The 27233-nt window shown below is 39.5% G+C and overlaps 1 protein-coding gene across 2 annotated transcripts; it reads right to left on the bottom strand.

The window, feature by feature from the left end:
• Window positions 1–1437: 1437 nt before the first annotated feature.
• Window positions 1438–26950, bottom strand: LOC138413912 (zinc finger protein 568-like). 2 transcript variants are annotated; one of them, XM_069540172.1, is made up of 5 exons: window positions 26469–26950; window positions 25333–25385; window positions 12365–12488; window positions 11973–12068; window positions 1438–6714 (listed from the first exon to the last, which is right to left on the bottom strand). In XM_069540172.1, exons 2-5 carry the CDS (start codon window positions 25339–25341, stop codon window positions 5279–5281), a joined length of 1665 nt encoding a protein of 554 aa, XP_069396273.1. In that variant the 5' UTR covers window positions 25342–25385; window positions 26469–26950; the 3' UTR covers window positions 1438–5278. The 2 variants fall into 2 exon arrangements, with proteins under 2 accessions (XP_069396273.1, XP_069396274.1); XM_069540173.1 differs by lacking the exon at window positions 26469–26950 and adding an exon at window positions 26125–26227.
• Between the last annotated feature and the right edge of the window lie 283 nt (window positions 26951–27233).

Here is a 27233-nt window from a genome sequence, read left to right as displayed (position 1 = left end):
CATTTCCCCTTTGGTAACTATAAGTTTGTTTTTGAAGTCTGAGTCTATTTCTGTTTTGTAAATAAGTTCATTTGTATCATGTTTTTTTATATTCCACATATGTGATATCATATATTTATCTTTCTCTGACTTCACTTAGTATGATCTCATCCATGTTGCTGCAAATGGCATAATTTCATTCTTTTTTTTTTTTTGCGGTACACGGGCCTCTCACTGCTGTGGCCTCTCCCGTTGCGGAGCACAGGCTCCAGACGCGCAGGCTCAGCGGCCATGGCTCACGGGCCCAGCCGCTCCGCGGCATGTGGGATCTTCCCAGACTGGGTCACGAACCCATGTCCCCTGCATCGGCAGGCGGACTCTCAACCACTGCGCCACCAGGGAAGCCCAATTTCATTCTTTTCTATGGCTGAGTATTATCCCATTGTATAAATATACCACATCTTTTTCCTCCATTCCTCTGTTGATGGACATTTAGGTTGTTTCCATGTCCTGGCTATTATAAGTAGCGCTGCAATGAACACTGGGGTGCATGTAATTTTCCAAATTATGGTTTTCTCCAGATACATGCCCAGGAGTGGGCTTGATGGATCATATGGTAGTTTTATTTTTAGGTGTTTTTTGTTTGTTTGTTTGTTTTTTGTGGTACGCGGGGTCTCACTGCTGTGACCTCTCCCCTTGCAGAGCACAGGCTCCGGACGCGCAGGCCCAGCGGCCATGGCTCACGGGCCCAGCCGCTCCGCGGCATGTGGGATCCTCCCGGACTGGGGCACGAACCCATGTCCCCTGCATCGGCAGGTGGACTCTCAACCACTGCGCCACTAGGGAAGCCCCTATTTTTAGTTTTTTAAGGAACCTCCATACTGTTCTCCACCATGGTTGTACCAATTTACATTCCCACCAACAGCGTAGGAGGGTTCCCTTTTCTCCACACCCTCTCCAGCACTGTTTGTAGACTTTCTGATGATGGCCATTCTGAATGGTGTGAGATGGTACTTGTGGTTTTGATTTGCATTTCTCTAATAATTAGCGATGTTGGGCATTTTTTAATGTGCTTTTTCTATGTAATCATTTAAAGCTAACTAGTTACATCTGTAGGTTTTGATTGGAAGGAAATCCACTGGTATGTTATCAAGTGAGAAAAGGAGGCTATACTTCAATGTGTCAGCACAATCCCAAACTACACCACTCCCAGCCATAACCTCCATTACGAAAATAAAGCTCCAATGTGGGTATGAGAGGGTATGGAGAAAAGGATGAAAGGCTTTTGATGTTGGCACTTCAGAAAATAGGTACAGATAGCTCTTTTTTCTGTGTTGTTTAAACCTTTGCAGTATATCTCATTTTTGGCAAAACATGTTACATAAATTTGGACTAGAACTCTCAAATCTTGAAAATAGAAATATGTATACATGGGCAAAAAATCAGAATCATTTCTTTTTAAAATTTATTGAAGTATAGTTCAATTACAATGTTGTGTTAATTAACGCTGTAAAGTGACTCAGTTATACATATATTTTTTCATATTCTTTTCCATTATGGTTTATCACAGGATATTGAATATAATTCCCTGTGCTATACAGTAGGACCTTGTTGTTATCCATTCTATATATACCAGTTTGCATCTGCTAATCCCGAACTTCCAATCCAACCCTCTCCCAACCCCCTCCCCCTTGGCAACCTCCAGTCTACAGAGAATCATTTCTTGACATTCATTATAACATTTATTATAACTCAAAAAGTTAGAAATTGTAGAGAAAGTATAGATAAAATTTAGTAATCATTTCCCTCTTTAAAAAAAATGCTCAAATTTTTGTTATAAATTGTCCTCCAATGGGTTGATTGATATTTAGCTATGACTGATTTAATCTGTCACATAATACATGTTTACATTAAACTTAGTACGTAATATTTTTCTAAAGTGTGGGGCAAAGGTGGAATACACTGGATGGTGATTATTCCAAATACTGTGACTGATTACACCCCATGAGGTGTGATTAAGAGGGCAATGCAGTGACCTCACAGCAGTTGAATATGCATATGCTGCTAACAGTTTACTACTTTCAGTGGATAAGTTGTTTTAGTGTCTAGTTTTCAACGTGCAAACACTACATTTATACATCACATTTTTTACAATCTGACAGATCAGGTCATGAACCATTTTATTCTAGACAAAACAACCCCTCTGTTTTCTTTTAATAGGCTGCTAGATTTGACTTGCTATTTTAATTGGAATACTCATATACCATTGAGTACAATGGATTATTTTTATAGCTGATTTGAGCTGGATGCTGGCCTTTTCCAAATTTGGTATAGGGGTTGTGTTAGCCTCATAGCTGATACTCTTTATATCTTAAAGACTTAGATTTTATCTACTCTAGTACTAGAGGAATTATATGGTGTAGCTCTTTAATTAGTTTTTTCTTGGTTCTTACTATATTCAGGAAACTACTACTTTTCCTGGATTTCAGACATACTAAAAAAAACTGCATAGAAACATATACTGTGAGACGCTAAATGCAAACAGACATTTCCTACATCTTAACAAATCAAAGTTGTATATATATACACACACATATACGTTTAAGAAAATAATGCTTTTTCTATAATTTCACATACACTATAAAAAGCTGAATATAAACATTTTCTCATGTTACTAAAGTGGAATAAACGTGTATGTATAGGAAAATATTTTTTTCTAGGACTCATATATAAAGTTGAATATAAACTTATAACTTATAGGCACAGAATTTCTTAGTTCACACCCGTCCGGGCACAGGGCAGTTCTGAATTGTTTCATCATCTCAATAATGTCAAAGACACAAGTTATTCCTGTGCCAATCTCAGTTTCTCACCTCCCCTGGTTGTAAAATGGCCATAATTCCAGGTATCACACAGACATAGAGACATGCATCCTGTATATAGGAAGACCATTTCCTCCTATTTTGTTAGTAAACAATATTTAACTGAAGCTCACCTGCAGACTTTTTGCTTAGATCTTCTATGGCCGGGACTGTTACCCACATGCCCAGCTGCAAAGCAATTAGGAGGGCAAGCATCTGGCATTTAGACTTAGGTGGGCAGCAGGCAATCCTGGCAAAGGGAGAATGGTTAATACCAATGGACAGGCAACCAACAGTGTCAGCCAAACAATATTGGCTTATTTCTTCATCTCCTTCATTTCTGTAGTTACATATCCTTTCTCACTTATGATGCTTGAGTTTTTTCTTTCTAGGGTGCAATCTTTTTCACTTCAAAAAGCTTAAGGTGTTTTTTGGGGCTTTGCACTTATTTTGTTAGAGCACCTCAACATACTAGAGTTGGATGCTTATTCATTCACTCTCTCATTCCTCTGATCAACAGATGTTTAATGGGAACCTACCAGGAATAGGCAGTGCACTAAGTATAAGGAAGTGAGAATGAACCCTCGCTTTGAATTTTCCCTGTTTTCTACATATACTGAAAGAAGTTAAATTCCCTCAGTAAAGCTTTGGTTGCATCCTACAAATTTTAACATGAAGTTGTCTCTTTGTCATTCATTTGAATGACAATCTGCCTAATGATAATTTGCTTTGATTTCCTTTTCTAAAAAAAAAAAATTATTTATTTTTATTTTTGGCTGCGTTGGGTCTTTGTTGCTGTGCGCGGGCTAAGCGGTGAGTGGAGGCTACTCTTCGTTGCAGTGCCCGGGCTTCTCATTGGGTGGCTTCTCTTGTTGAAGAGCATGGGCTCTAGGTGCTCTCGGGCTCAGTATTTGTGGCTCGCGGGCTCTAGAGTGCAGGCTCAGTAGTTGTGGCGCACGGGCTTAGTTGCTCAGTGGTTTGTGGGATCTTCCCAGAGCAGGGCAGGAACCCGTGTCCCTTGCATTGGCAGGTGGATTCTTAACCACTGAGCCATGAGGGAAGCCCTGCCTTGATTTCCTTTTTAATGTAAAAATTATTTATACAAGTATTTTAAATTTCCTTGTGGAGAAATGGATTTTGGCTGAGGCTTTATTTTCTAATTCACTAAAAGGGAGGCCAGAGATCATGGCATATGTCTCTTGTTTTTTAGAAGGTCTTAAAAAAAATTATCTAAGTCTTCCCTCTGACCTCACAGCACCCCACTTTTATTCTACTGGGCTTCTTTACATTATGAACCCCCTAATGGGGAAAAGGGCAACCTATGAAAAGCTTGTTTTAAAATTTTTCTCCAGAAGGAAATATCTAACATTCTATGAAGAAAGATGATGTAAGATCTTCATATAGTCACTGCACACATAAGGCCTTCCTCTCATATGATCTCTAATACACAATTAGGAAAACAAAATTAAGAATAAAGCCCCTCTAGGGCTTCCCTGGTGGCGCAGTGGTTGAGAGTCCACCTGCCAATGCAGGGGACACGGGTTCGTGCCCCGGTCCGGGAAGATCCCACATGCCGCGGAGCGGCTGCGCCCGTGAGCCATGGCTGCTGAGCCTGCGTGTCTGGAGCCTGTGCTCCGCAACGGGAGAGGCCACAACAGTGAGAGGTCCACGTACCTCAAAAAAAAAAAAAAAGAATAAAGCCCCTCTTATTTAACACACTTTCAATATGAACCAGACACTATTCTAAGGGATACAATGTACGCAATGCTACTAAGAAATATGGTTCTAATATTACTAATTGATAAATGAGAGAATTTGGTTAAGTCATTAGCCCTATAAGAAATGAGTAATAATGGTGAAGCCAAGTAAACACTAAATATTGGTTAAATCCTTTCCCACTCTGATTCAGTTCAGAGCTTGCAAACATTTAACAAGAGTTGAATGGAATGGAAGAATCTGCTGCATTTTTAACAATGTAGCCTTCCTCTAGTATGAATTATCAGATGAATAATTAGTTAGCTAAAGCAAATTGGTGCTCCATATAAATATTTATAATATGACTTCTGATTTCCCATAAGGGCTAATTGACCCTTGATGTTGAGAAAAGTTAGAATGATTAATGTCTCTAACACTGCTTTCCTAATAAGCCTTTCCACTTTCTTTATATTCATGGAGTTTTTCACTTTTTCACCAATTGATTAATGTCTAATAAATTCTGAAACACAAATACACCCCTCGCAATTCATAACATTTATAAGGTTTTAAATCAGTAACAAATATCAATTCTGGACTCCCTCACATCCACAGTATGAACTCTGATATTAAGTTGTTATCCTTAAATGCTTTCCCATATTCCTTACAATTAGAGGGGGTTTTGTTTGTGTTTTACTAGTATGAATTTCCAGGTGTCAGTTAAATTCCAAGCTTCCCACATGCCTTCATTCACTCCTCTGTCCTGTATGAATTCTTTGATGTTGACTAAGGTGTGAGCCACGAATAAAGGCTTTCCCACATTCCTTACATTCATAGGGTTTCTCACCAGTATGAATCTTCTGGTGTCGACTAAGTTCTGAGCCACGACCAAAGGCCTTCCCACATTCTTTACACTCATAGGGTTTTTCACCACTATGACTCCTCTTGTGATGAGTAAGTTCTGACCTTCGAATAAAAGCCTTCCCACATTCCTTACATTTATGGGGTCTCTCACCAGTGTGAACTTTTTGATGTCGGATAAGTTCTGTGCTACAAGTAAAGGCCATTTCACATTCCCGACATTTATAAGGTTTCTCACCCGTGTGAGCTCTCTGATGTCTGGTAAGTTCTGAGCCACGACGAAAAGACTTCCCACATTGCTTACATTTATATGGTTTCTCACCAGTATGAACACTCTGATGTCGGACAAGATGTGAATCAGAGATAAAAGCTTTCCCACATTCCTTACATTTATGAGGTTTCTCACCAGTATGAATTCTTTGATGTAGATTCAGTTGTGAGGCACAACTATAGACCTTCCCACATTCCTTACATTCATAGCGTCTTTCACCAGTATGAATTATCTGATGAAGACTAAGTTGTGTGTCATAACGAAAAGCTTTCCCACATTCCTTACACTTATAGGGTTTCTCACCAGTATGGATTCTCTGATGTCGAATAAGGTGTGAGGGACGGGTAAAGGCTTTCCCACACTCCTTACATTCATAGTATTTCTCATCAGTATGAATTCTCTGATGTAAATTAAGTTGTGAGGTAGATGGAAATGGCTTTCCACACTCTGTACACTTATAGGGTTTCTCATCTATATGAATCCTTTGATGTTTACTAAGTTGCGAGTTAGAATGAAAGGCTTTCCCACATTCCTTACATTTATGAGGTTTCTCGGCAGTATTAATGCTCTGAGATTTAGTAATCTGAGCATCACGAATAAAGGCACATTTCTTATTTTCATCACTTTTTTTGCTTTCATGAATTCTCTGATGCTTAATCAAGTCTGACCTACTATTAAAGGCTTTCCCACATTCTCCACATTTAGATTCTTTTTCCTTATTATGACTTCCTTCATGTTGACTATGGTGTGATTGGTACCTGAAAGTCTTACATTCCTTGGATTCACAGGATTTTGCTCCAGTATGAGTTGTCTGAGGTGTTCTACGATCTGTGCGCTGAATGGAAGTGGATCTTTTTTCAGAGGTTATTGTGGCTTGTCTGAAACGTCCTTCCTGTAGCCTCTCCAAGTGGCATCTGATTTCTCTGTTACTTCTGACCCTAGTGTACTCAAGGGTAGAGTTTGTAAGTCTTTTTGTTATCTCTGGTTGAAACGACTGAACTTCATAACTGTCCTCCTTTAGCATCTTGGTTTCTCTTCTAGACTCCCAATCTGTAAGGTAACAAAGAAAATAGTGGGTATTTTCATGTTGCAGGAGAAAGGAAAGTTCTAAGGTAGAAATGACAAACTAAAAATAGTGAATAATGTAAACTCTTAACACTGCATTGCAACTTGAAAAAAGGGTTGGGGGGAATAAGAACAGAGAAAATGAGGGGAGCTTGTGAAGGAGGTGATTCTTTGCCTCTGGTAAGAATCAGAATCAGCTGGGGAACCTGTTAAAAATATAATGTCCAGGACCCAACCAACTAAATGAGAATCTAAAGGAGTAGGACATTATCTAACAGCAAATCTTCTCATCACTAGCCTCAAATATATCCAGGTTTTGACTACTTCTACTAGTATCTCTAGTGGCGATCATGTTGTCCAAAGCCATCTCTCATCAAGATTAACAAAACACTATCCTGGAGTATCTCCCTACTTCCTCCTTATATTCCACACCCAACACAGTGGCTGTACTGTTCTTCTTAAAATAAGCTAGATCATGCCATTCTTCTGCTCAAAATTCTCCACTGTATTTCCCTCTCATGCAGAGTAAAAGTCAAAATCCTCCTGTGATCTACAGGGCCTTCCCTGAACTTGTCCTGCACTACCTCATTCTAACCTCACTGGCTATCTCCTCCCCTCAGCTGACTCTGTTCCAGCTCCCTGACCAACTGGATGGTCAAACTTGCCAAGCACACCTCTCCTTCAGAATCTCTGCCTGCAAATATCTTCCCTTAGATATCAATACGGCTCATTCAATTACTTCATTCTGACCTCTATGCAAACTCTGACTTAAGAGACCACTATTTTTTTTTTTTTTTTTTTGGCCATGCCCCACGGCATCTCAGTTCCCCAACCAGGGATTGAACCTGGGCCCTGGCAATGAAAGCACCGAGTCCTAACCACTGGGCCACCTGGGGATTCCCCAAGAGACCACACTTTACAAAACAGGACGCTCATCCCTCTACTTACTGCATTTTTCTGCAGTACACATGTCATTTAATCTATTTCTCCAACATTATTACGAAAACTTTCAAACATAAAGAAAAATGAAAAGAATCAAACAGGGAACCCCCATATTCCCACTAGCTAGATTCTACAATAAACATTTGGCTCTATTTGTGTTTTCACACATCTATCTACCCCTCCATCCATCAATGCATCTTGCAGACATTAGTATACTTCACCTCTAAACTCAACAGATTATATTTTAACTTGTTTATTTCTGTATTGTCTGCTCACCCTTCACTGTACCTATACAGAGTAAATACTCAATGACTGGTGAGTGAATGGCCATTCGTTTTTATTTTTTTAATCTCCCTCACTGATTGAGGCAACTCAAAGTGTGGCACTCAATGTTTAAATACAGTGCCTTTCCCAGTGCACTTCAAAAAAAATACAAAATTCCCTACCAGACCTGCAAAATTCTGTAGTATCTGGTCCCTGCTTCCCTATTCACCTTCATTTTGAGGTGCTCTCACCTTGACTCACCATGAGCTCACTATACTGGCATCCATTTGACTCCCATATCATGCCAATTACTTTCTCATCTTAGACCCTTTCAGGAAATGTTTCATATTCCATGAATGTTTTGTGTTCCAGGATCTCTCCATGGCCAGTTTCTCTCATTCTAAATATCTTAATTTTCTGTCATGTATCCTGTTCTTTGCTCTCGATCTTTTTCTCAGTTCTGGAATTACATATTTGTTCATCAGTTTATCTACTGGTATAATTTCTCCCTAAGTGGCCTAGAACTAACATAATACTTATTGTATGCTCCGTGATATAAGCAACCCCAGCATACAGTTTAATGTTAAATAAACTAATCAGTAGATTAAGCGTATTTAAATGGAAATAAAGAGAAATAAGCTAAAGATAATGAGATTAGGAGAGTGACTTGAGATTCACTTATCACTCCATGCTTCTAATTGTTTAACAGGTGATAGAGGTGTCTTCCTGCTCCTGATTCCTGCCCAGCTTCAAAATGCTCTCCCTACATCACTTCTGATGCATATGGCAGTTAACAGAGAAGCAAGCCTGGGCCATTAGAGCAAATCTGTTCATGTGCCTACACCAGTGTCCTAGAATATTGACAGTTTTACACAACAATAAAAATCTATGTAATCCTACTCAATAACAGCCTAATCAAAAAATAGGCAGAAGACCTAAATAGATCATACAGATGGCCAACAAGTACATGAAAAGATGTTCAACACTGTTAATTATTAGAGAAATGCAAATCAAAACTACAATGAGGTACCACCTCATCCTGGTCAGAATGGCCATCATCAAAAAGGCCATCATCTCCTGGGCATATATCTGGAGAAAACAATACTTTGAAAAGATACATGCACCCCAATGTTCACTGCAGCACTATTTACAATAGCCAAGACATGGAAGCAACCTAAATGTCCATTGACAGAGGAATGGGTAAAGAAGTTGTGGTACATATACAATGGACTACTACTCAGCCATAAAAAAAGAATGAAATAATGTCCATCCATGTTGTTGCAGCAACATGGATCGGCCTAGACATTATCATACTAAATGAAGTAAGTCAGAAAGAGAAAGATATATATCATATGTATCACTTATATGTGGAATCTAAAATATGACACAAATGAACTTATATATGAAACAGACTCACAGACATAGAGAACAGACTTGTGGCTGCCAAAGGGGGTGGGTGTGGGAAGGGATGGATTGGGAGTTTGGGATTAGCAGATGCAAACTTATTATACAGAGAATGGATAAACAACAAGGTCCTATTGTACAGCACAGGGAACTATATTCAATATCCTGTGATAAACCATAATGGAAAGAATATGAAAAAGAATATGTATGTATATGTATAACTGAATCACTCTGCTGTATAGTAGAAATTAACACATTGTAAATCAACTATACTTCAATTAAAAAAGTGAGCTTCAATAACTACTATTATCAGATAAAACAGACTTTAAGACAAAAATTATAACTAGAGACAAAGGAAATTTTATAATTGACCATTTTATAATGACAATTTTATAATTTTATAATTACTATATAATGATAAGAAGGTCAATCCATCAGGAAATTATGTATCAATTATAAGTATATATGCACCTAATAATAGAGCCCGAAAATACATGGAGGCAAAAACCTACAGAATTAAAGGGAAAAAGTGGCAATTCAACAAATTGAAGACTTTAATGCTCTATTTTCAATAATAGATAGGTCGACTTGCCAGATCAACAAGGAAACAGAAAACAACATACTCTTAAAAAACCAATGAAACAAAGAAGAAATTACAAGAGAAATTAGAAAATACTTTTCAGTATGAATGAAATGAAAACTCAACATACCAAAACTCATGGGATATGGTTAAAACAGGTCTTAAAGGGAAATGTACAGCTTAAATTGCCTATATTAAAACCACAAAAGATCTCAAATCCATAATCTATCTTATACACCTAAGGAACTAGAAAAAGAAGAGCAAACTAAACCCAAAGATACCAGAAGGAAGGAAATAGAGAAGATAAATAAAATAGAAAAAAAATAGAGAAAATCAACATAACTATAAGTTGGTTCTTTGAAAACAACAAACTGACAAACTTTAGCTAGAATGACCAAGGAAAAAAGAAGATTCATAATAATACCAGGAATGAAAGTGGGGATATTACTACCAACATTACAGAAATTAAAAGAATTTCTAAGGAATACTATGAACAACTATATGTAACGAATTAGATCACTTAGATGAAATGGACAAATTCCTAGAAAGACAACTACCAAAACTAACTCAAGAGGAAAGAGAACATATGAATAGGCCTACAAAGAGATTGAACAGTAATTTAAAAATCTTCCCAGCCCGTGCGCCTAGAGCCCATGCTCCGCAACGGGAGAGGCCACCGCAGGGAGAAGCCAGCACACCCCAGAGAGGGGTGGCCCCTGCTGGCCACAACTAGAGGGGGCCTGCGCATAGCAACGAAGACCCAACACAGCCAAAAAAATAAATAAAATAAAAAATAATAAAAAAACCTTCCCACAAAGAAAAACCCAGGACCAGATGGCTTCACTGCTGAATTCTACTAAACACTTAAAGAAAACGTAATACAAATCGTTCACAAACACTTCAAATACAAATCCCTCACAAACACTTCAAAAAAACAGAAGAGGAGGGAATACTTTCCAATGAATTCTCAGGCCACTACTACCCTGATATCAAAACCAGAAAAAGGCATCACAAGAAAACTATAGATCAATATCCCTTACTTAATATAGACACAAAAATCCTCAACAAATAAAACCAAACTAAATCCACCAACAAATAGAAAGGGTAATAAATCATGACCAAGTGTGATTTACCTGGGCAATGCAAAGTTGGTTTAATACCCAAAAATGTATCAATGCAATATACCATATTAATAGAACAAAGGATACAGACCACATATCTCAATATTTGTAGAAAAAGCAGTTAACAAAAGTATTCTAAAACCCTTTCATGATAAACACATTTGACAAACTAGGAAAAGTGAAGCATTATTCATAGTAGCCTAAAAGTGGAAAACCATCCAAATGTCCATCATTTGATGAATGGATAAACAAAATGTGCTATAGTCACAACATGGAATACTATTTGGCAATATAAAGAAATGAAGTAGTAGTATATGCTACAGCATGTATGAACCTTGAAAACAAACATTCTGCTAATTGTAAAAGCCAGTCACAAAGACTACGTACTGTGCGATTTCATTAATATGAAATGTCTAGAACGGCCAGCTCTATAGACAGAAAGCAGATTAGTCGTTGCGTAGGGCTGGGTGTGGGGAGTGACCACTAATGGGTATGGGATTTCATTTTGGGGTAAAGGAAAATGTTTTAAAATTAGATTGTTGTCATGGTTGCAAAACTCTGAATATACTAAAAGCCACTGAACTGTATCTTTAAATGAATGAATTCTATGATATGCCAATTATATCTCAACAGAGCTACTTTTAAGTCAGGACAAAACTGGACCCAAAGTGCAGGGTAAATGGTTGTCTCGTGGGAAAGAGGAAGGCACTTCCTTCCTGAAATCAGAAGGAATAAGAGCAAGGGTAGCATGAAAGTGGTAAGTGGAATGAAAATTTGGGGCCTCATGCTGAAACATCCTTACTTTCTTCTCCAGATCTCAGGCTTTCCAGGGAGCTTTCCTACCAACATCTCAGAAGTGCTGCCTGCCTTGTCACAGGCCAGGTGGGTGACCACCTGCCATGGCCTTTCCCATATGAGTAACCATTACTCACCTGGGCACCATTCTTTTGTCTCCTTGCTGTTAACCATCCAAGGTTCCTTCCCCTGCTCCAATAAGGAGATCACATCTGGCTTAGAATCAGAAAATCCTGTTCAAGAAAGAAAAAAAGGACCAAGTTATGTTGTGAGTGTCCCAGAATTAAAATCAGTCCATGATTATCAGGAAAGAGGAGTAAGTAAATTAAGGGTCAGAGGAAAGGATGAAGAAGATAAAGTCTGATGGAGCAGCCAATTTCTAACTTCACAAGGCACAAAAAGCGTTCTTTGGTAAGCAAGAATCATTAATTCAGTCAAGCACTTGGGAGGCACTCACAAGAAATTTATAACAATAAACATAAAAATTCCAGAAGGCCAATTCTGAATTCTGGAGGGCAGGTAAACTTACCCAGTGAGATCAGGATATTATAATTCTCCAACATCACATCTCGGTACAAATCCTTTTGAGCAGAGTGCAAGCACTCCCACTCCTTTTGAGTGAAGTAAATGGCCACATCTTTGAATTTCAAGTCCTGAAACCACAGATAAAAATACACAGAAATTAACGGGCAAAATCTTTACAATAAAATAAAATTTTGAAAAAGCAATTCAATAGGGGAACGCCGTTGGGAAAACAGGATGTGCTGGACCTTTCAACATGAGTAAGTCAACAGCTCAATATCAAAAACAAACAACCCAATCCAAAAATGGGCCAAAGACCTAAATAGACATTTCTCCAAAGAAGACATACAGCTGGCCAAAAGGTACATGAAAAGATGCTCAACATCGCTAATTATTAGAAAAATGCAAATCAAAACTACAATGAGGGATCACCTCACACCGGTCACAATGGCCATCATCAAAAAGTCTACAAAGAGGGCTTCCCTGGTAGCACAGTGGTTGAGAGTCCGCCTGCTGATGCAGGGGAAACAGGTTCGTGGTCCGGTCCGGGAAGATCCCACATGCCGTGGAGTGGCTAGGCCCGTGAGCGATGGCCGCTGAGCCTGCACGTCCGGAGCCTGTGTTCCGCAACGGGAGAGGCCACAACAGTGAGAGGCCCGTGTACCGGGGAAAAAAAAAAGTCTACAAAGAATAAATGCTGGATAGGGTGTGGAGAAAAGGGAACCCTCCTACACTGTTGGTGGGAATGTAAATTGATACAGCCACTATGGAAAACAGCATGGAGGTTCCTTAAAAAACTAAAAACAGAGCTACCATATGATCCTGCAAGCCCCTCCTGGGCATATATCCAGAGACAACCATAATTCGAAAAGATACATGCACCCCAGTGTTCACTGCAGCACTACTGACAATAGCCAAGACATGGAAGCAACCTAAATGTCCATCTACAGATAAATGGATAAAAATGATGTGGTACATTTATACAATGGAATATTACGCAGCCATAAAAAAGGAATGAAACAATGCCATTTGTAGCAACATGGATGGACCTAGAGATTATCATACTAAGTGAAGTAAGCCAGACAGAGAAAGACAAATATCATATGATACTGCTTATATGTGGAATCTAAAAAAAAAGGATACAGGCTTCCCTGGTGGCGCAGTGGTTAAGAATCCACCCGCCAATGCAGGGGACATGGGTTCAAACCCTGGGCTGGGAAGATCCCACATGCCGTGGAGCAACTAAGCCCGTGCGCTACAACTACTGAGCCTGCACTCTAGAGCCTGCGAGCCACAACTACTGAGCCCACATGCTGCAAGTACTGAAGCCTGCACGCCTAGAACCCATGCTCTGCAACAAGAGAAGCCACCACAATGAGAAGCCCACGCACTGCAACAAAGAGTAGCCCCCGCTCGCCGCAAGTAGAAAAAGCCCGCACGCAGCACGAAAGACCCAACACAGCCAAAAATAAAATAAATTTATAAAAATAAATAAATAGATTTTTTAAAAGATACAAATGAACTTATATACAAAACAGAAATAGACCCACAGATATAGAATACAAACGTATGGTTACCAAAGGGGAAAGGTGGGTGGGGGAGAGATAAATTAGGAGTTTGGGATTAACATATATACACTACGCTTTATAAAATAGATAATCAATAAGTACCTACTGTATAGAACAGAGAACTATACTCAATATTTTATAATAACCTATAAGGGAAAAGTATCTGAAAAAAATATATGTATAACTGAATCACTTTGCTGTACACCTGAAACTAACACAACATTGTATCAATAAATTGATTATACTTCTATTAGGGAAAAAAAAGAAAGAAAACATGGATAGGTCAGTGTGGAAACAAGGATGATCACAGCACACGTTCTTGGTGCACACATCATTTTTTTTTTAAATTGAAATCCAGTTGATGTACAAATTATATGTTTCACGTATATAACTGATCCACAATTTTTAAAAGTTATATTCCATTTATAGTTATTATAAAATATTAGTTACATTCCTTGTGTTGTACAAATCATTCTTAAACATGCTTGCTACTACAGATATAACCTCTCGGCATTATCCTCTTCCATTGTTTATTCCCAGGCCTGGGTGGATAGAGTCCAGATAATTGGTGTCTTCCAATTAAATGAAGCTGTACGTACATGTACGTAGCACATGCTATGTTCAGCACATAACACTGTGACCATCTCCTTCCATTCTCTCATTTTAAAAATTTGTTTAGAAGTCTGAAGAATTCAGGAATTTCCTGGCTGTCCAGTGGTTAGGACTCAGTGCTCTCACTGCCAAGGGCCTGGGTTCAATCTCTAATAGGGGAACTAAGATCCCACAAGCCACGCGAACAGAAAAAAAAAGTCTGAAGAATTCACAGATATCTTTAAAAATCTCTCTCTCTGAACATAGGATTTGGATATAACTTATGTGATTTTATTTCTTAAAAACTCAGGCTCATATTCAATTCTAGCTGTTTTACTTGTCACTATAAATAGACATAATTTTCATTGGCTGTATGATGCCCCATCTTATGTATTCAATGTTCTTATTTTGCAGCACTAGCTTAAACAAGTTCTCTTGCGGTTACAAGAGTCGTTACTTCTCAATAATTTATGCATCTGGTTAAACTGTTCCTGTTACAATAAGTTGTCCCTAACTATACTCTCCTTGGTCCAGAACTACCAGGACTGATGAAGTAAGATCCAGACTCACATTGATGTGACCCAAGATGAGTATACACCACACAAGTTCAAAATGGACCCACGGACTCCTTGGAATATCACATAACTTCATATACTGAATCTATCATATTCCCAGTCAAAAAAAATCTCAAAGCTAAAGACACGGGCAAATACTGAGAATGCAACAAATCAGTGTCAATTACCTTCTTGTTTATCTGGAAAACCCAGGTTTGCAACATGGAATCTCACTTAATGAATCACCTCCACTTCATCAAAGCACAGCTCGAACAAGGAGGTACAAAATTTTCAGCAAGGGTTGATTCCCCCATTCCATCAGTACTCCTGGTGGGAGGATAAGCACTTATGGAATGCTAAGGGGTTTTCTGAATAAATAGCTAAACATTTGTTGGAGAACAGAGAGAGCACTTATGGGACAGCAGCCTTTGGTAGCATCACTCATTGGAATAGGAAGAAGTGGGGAACAAGTCCCTTGGAAAGGCTCAGGGAGGCAGGCAGTTTCAGGAAAAAGAAATCCACTGTTGAAATCTTCCAGAATAAAAAATGCTTTCAAAGGAGAGAAGAAACATCAGTTCATATAAACAATGGCTTTTAGGGTTGCAAAACCAGATCATTTATCTCCTGGGCTCATCTAAGAGAAAAGAAAGCTTAAAAAGGCAAAGGAAGAAGAAGCAAGAGCAGCCCTGAGTCACCAGACTGACCTCAGAGTTCCCAAAGGACTGAAAATGAATTTTCCTCTTTCCTCCTCTGTTCCTATCTTCCTGCTTTTGGCAACCCAGTGTGTACACAAACACGCACAGAGTCTCTTTCTCTTTCTTGATTTGAAGGAGAATAACAAACCTTTGCTTTCCCTGAACCCCAGGGAATCCAACTGTCCATAATGTATTGGTTCTGCACTGCAAAGACCTGGGACCTCTAGGACCAGGCCCTCAGAGTAAGGAAAAAGTAGAAGCAGCACTCCCATTCTCAGGGGCTACAAGGAAAACTGCCTGACTTGAACTCTGGCTGCTGGTGGAAGGAAAATATTCTCCCTGGAGGAACTGTAACCACAAATTAGCCCTCACACAGGTCTCAGCTCCCATTCCTATTACTAAAATGAATCTAAAAAACCTACCATCTATGAATCTACTTTAACGTGGTTCTGGTTTGGCGGTGCTCCTGGAAGAAGCAAGCCCAGATGTGTCCTAGAGGAACAACCTTCACCCAGACCTCAAGAATCCATGGGTAGAATTCCAAGGAAAATGACCAAAGAGTCAAAAATAATAAAACAACACAACACTGTGAATGAACTAAATGCCACTGAACTGTACACTTTAAAATGATTAATTGTATGCTATGTGAATTTCACCTAAATAAAAAATTAAATAAAAATGAAACATGCAAAGAGGCATAATTCCATGATCCAAGAGGCAGGAAAATCAACTGTTTCAACTTTCATTATATTTGAAAATTTCCATAATAAAATGTTGGAGGGAAAATATCACACCTGCAAAAATTTACATATTATGCAGATAACGCAGGTATATGATTTTTAAAAAGGGGGTAAGGTATTAAGAAACAAAACTCCACAAAGATAACAGGTAGATTTAAAAGAAAAAAATTTAAAACTTCTAGAATAAAAAACACAATACCTAAAATTAAATCATACAATGGCTGGAATAAATATCTCTGAAGAGAAAAATTACTGGGCTGAAATATTTAAAAAGAAATTACGCAGAATGCTATCAAAGACAATGGGGGAAGTATAAGAGGTTAAGAAGATAAAGCAAGAAGGTTTAACAGATATCTAACTAGAGTTCTAGAAGAAAAAAGGAGAAAGGACTGAAAAAGGTAGTAATTGAAGACATAATGTCTAAGAAATTTTCACAACTGGCAAAAGAAAGCATTATTCAGAAGCCAAATGAGTCTCAAACAATAAATAAAAAGAAATCCAGGGCAATTATATAAAAACTGAAGAGCATTAAAAACAAAGACTATGTTAAAAGTAATTTGATATTAAAGACATTGTCTACAAAAGAATAACAGTCTGATTGACAGATGTCTATTCAACAGCAACAATGTAAATCAGAGATGACAGAATAAAAATTCTCTCTCACAAGGGAGGACAAAAAAAACATTTTCAAAAAGCCAAAAGAACAGAAATTCATTAATGTATGTACTTCCAACTAAAGGAAAGTGTTCCCAGATAGAGGGTTTGAGATGTAAGAATGGTGAATGGTGCCGTTCTTTAAAATGGCAAAAATGTGGATAAACTAAGCTAACATTCAATATATAAAATAATAAAAATGTTTTATGGACTAAAAAAAAACAATGAAAGAAAAATACCTGACTACAATATAAGTTGCTTGATCAGCTGGAATATCTACTTCCTTATACTATTCAGCAAGAGCATAAAGATGTTCTTTAGTTTCAGACACTGGTAAGAAAAGTATGTTAAAATGTCTAAGGTAACCAATAAATAAACAAACACAGTTCATAACTTTCAAACTCACAGAAGGGAAAAGGGAATGAGATAATAAAATACAGAAAAGGTAGAATAAAAAGCACAAACTAAGTCAACAAAGATACTTTCAATTATGTCAGTAATTACAACTACTGTATAGACTATATGCTCTCATTAAAAGATACAGTTGGTCAAAAACCAAAGCCCAGTTATATGCTGTTTATAAGAGACACATCCAAAACGACTGGAAGTAAAAGGCTAGTAGATAACGTGTACACACCTAAATAATAAATATATATAGTACATACACACAAAACAAAAAGGAACAGAATTATGACAGATAAACCCTCATCATTATGGGAGATTTAACATACCTCTCAAAATAACTGACAGATAACACAGATAAAAAGTCAGTAAAAATAGAGAACACTTAAATAATAAAACTAGTGAGCTTGATTTATTGGCCACATACAGAAAAATGCACCCAACTCAAATAATAATCATCTCAATCATATCTGGAAGATTCAGAAAAACTGACCACACTGGACTTTAAGACAAGACAGAAACATTTTTCATGAATACATACTAATAAAAAGATGTACCTTAATAGGATTGCCTATGGGGGGTGGGTGGGAAATGGAATGGAAGAGAAGTAAATAAATAATCAGAACAAGTGAACAACCTTGCCCAGACCAATAACAATGTGCCATGAAGTGAAGATTATGATTAACACTGCACTCAAAGCCTCCCCCCATCCAACCAAGGGAAGAAGAAAAAAGAAAAGAAGGGAACACTATGACATATTTTATGAGGCTAGACCAGAAGTCAGCAAACTTTTTCTATAAAGGGACAGAAAGTAAATATTTTATGTTTAAAATTTTATTTATTTATTTTTGCTGCATTGGGTCTTTGATGCTGCGCACAGGCTTCTCATTGCGGTGGCTTCTCTTGTTGCGGAGCATGAGCTCTAGGCGCGCGGGCTTCAGTAGTTGTGGCTCGCGGGTTCTAGAGCACAGGATTGTGGTGGGGCTTAGCTGCTCCGCAGCGTGTGGGATCTTCCCGGACCAGGGCTCAAACCCATGGCCCCTGCATTGGCAGACAGATTCTTAACCAGTGCGCCACCAGGGAAGCCCAAGTAAATATTTTAAAGTCTGTGGGTCATTACTGTCTCTTGTAACTACTCTACTCTCACAGGGGCATGGAAGTAGCCGTAGACATTACATGAATGAATGAGTGCGGCTATGTTCCAATAAAGCCTTACTTATGGAGACTGAAATCTAAATTATACCATTTTCATATGTCATAAAATATTATTCTTCTTTTATTTTTTTTCTAACCATTTAAAAATGTAGAAAACATTCCTGGCTTACAGGCCAGGGCCACAGTTTGCTGACTCTTGGACTAGAGTAACCTTGACAATATAACTTGCATAAAGATTTTATGAAAAATGGAAATTATAGGCCAAGCTTACACATGCTACAGATTAAAAATTCTTTTTTTTTTTTTTTTTTTTTTTTTTTTTTTTTTTTGTGGTACGCGGGCCTCTCACTGTTGCGGCCTCTCCCGTTGTGGAGCACAGACTCCGGACGCACAGGCTCAGCGGCCATGGCTCACGGGCCCAGCCACTCCGCGGCATGTGGGATCTTCCCGGACCGGGGCACGAACCCGTGTCCCCTGCATCGGCAGGCGGACTCCCAACCACTGCACCACCAGGGAAGCCCAGATGTAAAATTCTAAATAAATTATTAGCAAACTGAATTCAGCAATATGAAAAAGAATCATAATACATCATGGCCAAGTTAGGTTTCTCCTGGTATAACATAGTATAAATGATTTTAGAAATCAATTAAAGTTACTAAGCACATTAGCAAATTAAAAGAGAAAATCCATAAGATCACCTCAAGAGATGTAGAAAGGTGTTTCAAAGAATTCAATATTCATTCGTGATTAAAAATTCAGAGCAAATTAGGAATAAAAAGTAATGTCTCTAACCTGATAAAGGACATCTTGAAAAAAACCAAAAATCCAAGAGAAAGCATCATAAATAGAAGTGAAACATCAAAGGAATCCTCTCTAAAACTGGGACTAAGAAAATGTGCCCACATTCTCACCAGTCAATACTGTTCTGGGAGATGGAGCCAGTGTGATAAGACAAGAATTAGCACCAAATAAAGACTGAAAAATGGAAAACATCAATATTTACAGATAACACAATTATTTACACACAAAAAGTGTCCTTATTCATCAATGATATGATTATCTAAGTTAGATGACCCCAAATCCAAAAGAACCTACAAGATATTACAATAAATGAGAGTTCAGCAAGTTGGATGGATATAAAATCATTATCTAAAAATCAATTCCATGTCTGTATACAAGAAACAATGAGAAAATTAGTCTAAAAATTAATACCATTCACAAAAAACACAAAATATTAAAATACCTAGGAATAAAATTAACAAAAGGCGTGTAAGACTCCAATTAAAAACTTTAATTAGAAACCATTATACAAGACTGAAATCAGCAGAGTTATACCACATAGAGTGAGAGGAAAACTCAATACTGTAATAATGTCAACATTCTACAAAACGATCAAAGATTCAATGTTGTACGAATTGATATCCCAACTGGATCTCTATGTAACTTGATCAGCTAACTCTAAAATTTATATGGAGAATCCAAAGGCCAGAAACAGCTAAGTCACTCTTCGAGGACAAGACTATGATGGTAGAGGAAGATGACTTACCAAATATCAAATATTATTACCAAGCTGTCTTAATTAAGACAATGTGGTTTTGGTGGAGGGATAGACAAATAGGCCAGCTGGGAAAAACAAACACACCAGTGGATTAGAAAGGACAGAATAGACCAAAGCGTGTATACATATATATATATATATATATATATATATATATATATATATATATACACACACACACTTAATTTATGACAGAATTGCCACTGAATTACAGAGAGGAAAGGATGATTGTGGAGTAAGAAATTTGGCCTCCAAAGAGAGATTCTTGCCTTTGTCTAGCTAATAGGACAACCTCTAAACACTTGCAATTCCCCAAGTGACAGGAGTGTCTTTATTATTTATGGTGGGCCCCCAAGACCACATATGTTAGTTTATGCTAACGAAACGATGTAGGGTAGGGGCTGGCCATGCAAGAAAGACCAACCATGTAATCAGCACCTTGGGGCTTTGGGTTATGTGATAGCAGCTTGACTTCCAGGCAAGTAGGGAAGGGAGATGCTGGAGATTGCATTTAACCACGTGAAAATGATTCAATCTTGCCTATGCAATGAAGCGTCAATAAAAACTCTAGGCACTGAGCTCAGGTGAGCTTCCCTGCATGTTGTCACATATCAATAATGGGAAGGTAAACTTCAAGTTTGGAACCCTCTCAGATTCTATCCTACGCATCTTTTCCCTTGGCTAATTTTGTTGCTGTTGTTGTTCTATCTGTCCAGTAAGACTGCAAGTTTTTTTTTAATCGAAGTATAGTTAATGTACAATATTATATGTTACAGGTGTACAATATAGTGATCCCTTGGCTAATTTTAATGTATCCTTTCCCTGTGATAAATGTGACCATGAATTAATAGCTTTCAGTGAGTTCTGTGGGTCTTTCTAATAAGCTATTGAACCTGAGGGTGGTTATGAGAATTTATCGAAATGGAAGAAGCAAAATTGGACCCTTGTCATACACCATGGTAAAAATCAATCCCAAGTGAATTAAAAGCTTAAACACAAAAGGCAAAACAAAACCATTTATAGAAAACATTATGGGAAAATATCTTTACTCTTAGGAGAAAAGAGATTTCTTAAACAAGACATACATAAATTAGTAAAGGAAAACAGTGTTAAATTTGATGGCATTAAAATTGAGAATTTCTACTATCTAAAGGTTAGAAGTCAAGACAAAAAATGAGAGAAAGCATGTACAGCACATATGACTGACAATCCACAATATTTAAGGAATGCTTACAAAGCATTAAAGGGAACGAAAAACGGGAAATATAAAACTCAATAGAAAAATTAGAAAATGAGATGAAATGGTACTTCAGAGAAGAGAAAGCATGAAAGGGGGCTCAACCTCATTTAAAACCAAGATACGCACATTTAAATTCAGAATAACCTAGCAATTCATGCCTACCAAATGGGTAAAAATTGAAGTCTGACAGTACCAAGTATTTGGTGAGGATATGAAGTAACAGGATTTATTACTGGGTATAAACACTAGAACAACTGGGCAATGTCTAGTGAGATTAAAGATGCCCATACCCTATGACCCAACAATTCCATTTCCAGTTATATAACTAGAGAAATTCTTGTGCATGATACCAAGAGACAAATTCAAGGATGTTCACAGGAATAATGACTGTAATATGAAAGAAAAAATATATATTTATACAGTGGATGGCTATACAGTAGGATAAATTCACAATGTGAATGAATCTCCTGAATATACATTGAGAGACAAGTAATGAAGTTGCAGAAGATTCCAAACAGTTTGATTTTATTTATATCAAATTTTAAAATGACAATAAACACATATGATTAAAACTGTAAAGAAAAGCAAGGGAAAGAAAAACATAAAATTCAGAATAACAGTTACCTCTGAAGGGCAGAAAAGGGAATTGGATTGGGATGATTCACAGCTCACATGGGGTTTTTAACAATGCTTAATGCTCTACTTCTTAAATATGGGTGTTCACTCATTCACCACACCATAAACATTTTTTACTATTCAATATTTAATAAAAGCAGTTTTTAACGAGAGTTACAATACAGTGTGACAAGAACAGATGCAACACAGGGGAATGCAGTCACTCAGAGGCAGCAAGCATAATCAGGAAAGTGAAGTAGGCTTCACAGAACCCTGAGAAAGTGGTGGTGAGGGATAAGCGCCCCTCTTGTGCTTCTTGTGCCATGGAGGCCAGAGATAGCACTGGGCATTCTGAGAAAGGCTAAAGTCAAGTCAGAGAGGGAGCAGAGCAATGAGACTGAAAACAAGTATCAGCTCGCGAGACCTTTAGAGGTTCTCACAGGTCAGGGATTTTTTTTTTTTTTTTTGCCGTGCCACGTGGGTTGCGGGATCTTAGTTCCCCGAGCAGGGATTGAACCCGCGCCCTGGGCAGTGAAAGTGTGGAGTCCTAACCACTGGACCACCAGGGAATTCCCTCACAGGTCAGGGATTTTAAGCAGGATACATGAGCTCCGATTACAAGTAGAAGAAACTTCCTATGGGAAACGAGGTACAATGACTTACTTAGGTTGAGAGGTATGTGGAGAATTTCCTGTAACAAGTAGAAGATTAACTGGGGCCCTGAAAAGGAACAGAACTCCAGCAAACAAAAACAGACCAAGCAGCATTCCAAGCAGAGTGAACGTGGTAAGTTGGAGGTAGAGAAGGAGACTAATTGAATCCTGTGTGTCTGAGGAGCAGACAGTTCACTGGGGTAACTGGTGAGGGATTCTGGGCAAGGAGTAGATAGAAGCAATGCTGAAGAAGTCCAAAGGGATCAGAACAGAAAGGTCTTGGGTGACAGTCACCTCTGCCAGGACTCAACATACCATCTTTACTCACCATTTTACTCCAATACTAGGATTGGTGCTCTAGTAAATATAGAATGTGCTTTTTAGTAAATAAACAATGAATGTGAAAGAGCTAGAGCTTTATCCTGAAAGTAACAGGGATTCACTGAATAAAGGAAGTGACATAACTGGACTATTTTATTTTTGAGGAATAACCTAGAGCCAGGGAGTACGATTAAATTAACGTATCACCCACTTCCACAAAAGTCTCATCTGGCACAGAGATAGTGGAGTGAGGTCACAGGGCACGAGACCGAAAAGGAGCAGGAAAGGGACAGATGCAAAGGGATCTGCCACCGCACTGAATGTTGGGGAGATCAGGAAGTAGGAGCTGGGGACCTCCCGGTTGCTGGTGTAAGCGCACATTCAGGTAAATTTCCATTACCAGCATATTCCCCAAACCCTGTAGACTACATTATACAGAAGAAGTTATGAGGAAGCCATGGTCTGAGAGCTAATAAATGGTGGATATTGGGTAAGACTCTACGCTTTTATGCAGTGCAGAGCCTCTTATTAATACAGTGAAAGGACAATGATCACTCTGAGGAGAGGAGGAAACAGAGGGAGAAATGGACAGTCGAAGGTTGAAGGGCAAAGGGGAGCTAGACTTTCTTCCTCACCCAAATATGCTGAGAATTGATGGGGAGACTGTAGTCCTCTTCTGAGAATCTTAGGAAGGGTCTGGCCAGAATGGAAATTGGAAGACAAATTCAATAAGTTCTCACAGGATTCAGAAAAGTCAAAGAGAAAGGAAGAAACAGATTCATCCAGAAAAGAAAGAATATTTCTTTAGTCTTTAGGGTGAAAAGAATCCTTGAAAAGCAAGTGGACAGAATTAATAAAGGAAGACCTTCACTCAGACACATCCGGGAAAAAAAAACTCCGAATCTCACATACTACAAATACCATGCCATTCTTTAAAATCAACTAGAAATTTTACAGCCAACATTCTCTAGTTATATCTCAAACCAGATACCTTAAGGATTAAATTGTTTAGACAAAAGTACTTTAGAAAAATGAGTGACTTTCTATTTTTGTAGAGAAGACCTTCTGGCATGACATAAAGAGAACATTTTTTGAAAACTCTGAATCTTAAAAACACACAAAAGATACATTAACCGTGAAAAAATATTTCTAAAACAACCTGTAAATGACAAAGAGAAAATATGCTTAACGTATAAACTGACAAATGGGCAAAAGAAATCAGTAGGCAATTTAGAAATCCCAACTGTACCATTTATTAACTGTAATTTTGGACCAAGTGACTTAACAGAATCTATTTTCTCATCTGTCAACTTAGAATAATAATATATTTCATAAAATCTGAGATGCCACTGACCGTAAAGCCACCATTACTTTATATACCACGAAAGAAAAAAATGCAATCAATGAAACTATAACTTGAAGGGAATTGACAAACCCATCCCGATTTCAGAGAAGTTAAAATGTGGGGGAAAAAAGCATCACTGAATTAATGAAAAACAGTCATAACTGACTCATTGGGTTGTTATGTGGATTCAACAAGATAACACATATCAAGAGCTTCAAACTACAAGTGGCTCAAAGTAAACACCCAATAAGTTAGTTGCTTCTATTAGTAATATGATCCCATTCTGTGAACAAAATTACATACCCACACATATGTGCAGACAAAATAATTTAAAAACATTAATAGTGATTAACCTCTAGGTGGTGGGACCATGGGCCATAAACTTTAATAACTTACTCAAATTTTGAAATTTTTGCAAAACTCCTATATAACTTTAATCGTTAGAAAGAGAGCAATTAGGTTATTTCTATTTGGAGGGGTGGATATCTAAATCTGAAAGGGGCAGGCAGGCATTCCAGGCTGTTAGAAATCTGGAAGCAAATAGGCTACTGCATGTGACTCTGGAGGGGACAACAAAGAAATTAGTGAGACTTAACTAAACTTATTCTGTTCTTCAACTTCCCTGCCAAATCACGGAGGCACATCCTGTCAAGACTGTTATAGCACTGAACAAAATCCAGGGAAATGGAAAATCCAGATCAGATAAGACAATGTATGCAAGGCAGACAGCCCAGGTTTAGGTTCCTGGCTTGTTTAGGAGGAAACCATCTCTTCCCCTTTCTCCAAATCACTACTGTAAATCTCTTGGCTAGAATCCTGAAATAGGATAGTGTCCTGAAAACAGAGAAGCCCTTTCCAAGAAGAAAATTGCAAATACAACTTACCTCCGCCATGACTTTTGATGAACAGCAGCTCTTTTCTCCTCCTCTTCTGGATTCTTAGAGAAGGAAAAAGGTAGAAAATGGTTAAGAAACTAAGAGACAGCAGTTCCTTCCTGGAGCCCAGAGGAGGCCGAGTCAGAACAAATCCCTACCCCACCCCAGGCACTGAGAGGGAGCCCAAAACCAAAGAAGCCTGCAACCCCACCACCCTCTCTCATCTTCAAAAAGAAGAGCAGGCGACTTTAGGGGCCCTGATGGGAGTCTTGGGAAAGACTCCCAGACTGTGGCCTCTTTCCTCCATAAGAACCTGACTTTGGGTATTTTCAGACCCCAGTATCGTACACTGAGCCCAGATCTGCGGCTCCAAGAAACATCCTAATTGGATTCACCTGTTAAAGAATCCCACGTTCCTGTCCTTTAGGCTGGGGGCACCTGCCTGGGCCTTGGTGGCCACACGGTGAAAGAACAGAGAAGCGGAAGTAGGAGGGCGTCCCAGCCCAAAGCTCTAGAAACCCCCCGACACCACCATAAACAGCCCCAGAAGCGCCATTCACTGCGCTGGAGAGCGAGCGGCTGCAGCTGTGCCACTTCTTGGGCTGGAGAGTGCAATGGGAGCGCAGTCCCGGCCTGAGGTAGACGCCCGGAACACACCCACCCGCGCAACCCACTCAGCGCCCACCAAAAATGTACAAAGAAGGCGCCATTCCCAGCTCCAAAGGGCAGAGTCTGCGACGCGGCCACATTGGGCGCGCGCACACCGAGCCACAGGGAGTCCCGCTTTGATAGAGTACCCACCACAGCACCGCGAGGCACTGGTTGCCGAGCACCGGTCGTCTGGCGCACAAACCAACACCAGGGAGTATCTCACGGACTTTCCCCAGGCAGGAGGCCACACAGCTACGGGACCCCTGACCTCCAGACATCCCCAGCCCGCCCCCGCGCCAGCCTGAAGCCACACCCTCCCGTGATGGCGCGCGGCGCATACCTCCCACCCCCGAGTGTGGACAAGCGGCCTGGAGAGCACCACTCTCCCCGTCGTCCTTTATTTTCCAAGCGCGTGCACGCAGCTTGGACATGCCCGACAGCCACCCATATTTAAAACTCTCGAAGGACCCCAGCCCTGCCCCGAGCCTCCTCACCGTCCACTTCTCCGGGGTCCTCTCACTCCAGTCTGATTGAATCCGCCCAAAACCAGTGAGCGAGGCAACCTGGAATGCCCCGATCCTTTGCGTCCGAACTCCCGGCAACTCACACCGGCCAGCGAACTTCGGCGGGAATCCGCATACACCGCGGAGCCCTCGGGGAAATGTAGTCCAGAGAGGGAAAAAAATCCAAATAGAGCCTGAACCGGCACAACAGTCTTCTCCGCCCCAAGTCGCGTCGTGTTCCAAGCTTCAATGAAGCCCAGTCCTGACCGCCCAGCCGCACGCGAACATCTTCCAAGAACCTGGGCGAACTCACAGGTCGAGGTAGCAATAGGTGGCTGCGGAGGGGTAAGAAAGGGTTGTGGCCCGTGGAGGCTTCTGGGAAATGTAGCCCACAGGCGGGGAAAGGAGGTGCTCAAGTTTCCGCTGAGAATTCATTCCCAGGTCCCGGGCGCCGCCGGGAAGTGCAGTCCTCACTCCGGAACGCTGGAACGCTGCAGCCTGCAGTCCCGGCTTTTCAGCACGATTTGGGCGGGGCCCCAGGGACGCCCCAGACCCTGAAGGCGTCTGGGAAATGTAGTACCAGCCTAGCGTGTTGGGGACGTGGCGGGGAGAGTCTGAAGGGAAGCAGTAGAGTTCAGGGTGGGGGAGTATGAGAAGGGCCCGGGGAGGTTCAGGAAGGACAACCCTGAGTCCGGAATGGAATACCAATACTAAACTCTGTATACTATGTAATACTGTTTTCAAACATTTTATAAG

The sequence above is a fragment of the Delphinus delphis genome, chromosome 20 (assembly GCF_949987515.2).
Source record: "Delphinus delphis chromosome 20, mDelDel1.2, whole genome shotgun sequence".
NCBI lineage: Eukaryota > Metazoa > Chordata > Mammalia > Artiodactyla > Delphinidae > Delphinus > Delphinus delphis.
Note: the sequence above shows the minus strand (reverse complement) of the source record. Positions and strands in the feature narration are given on the sequence as shown.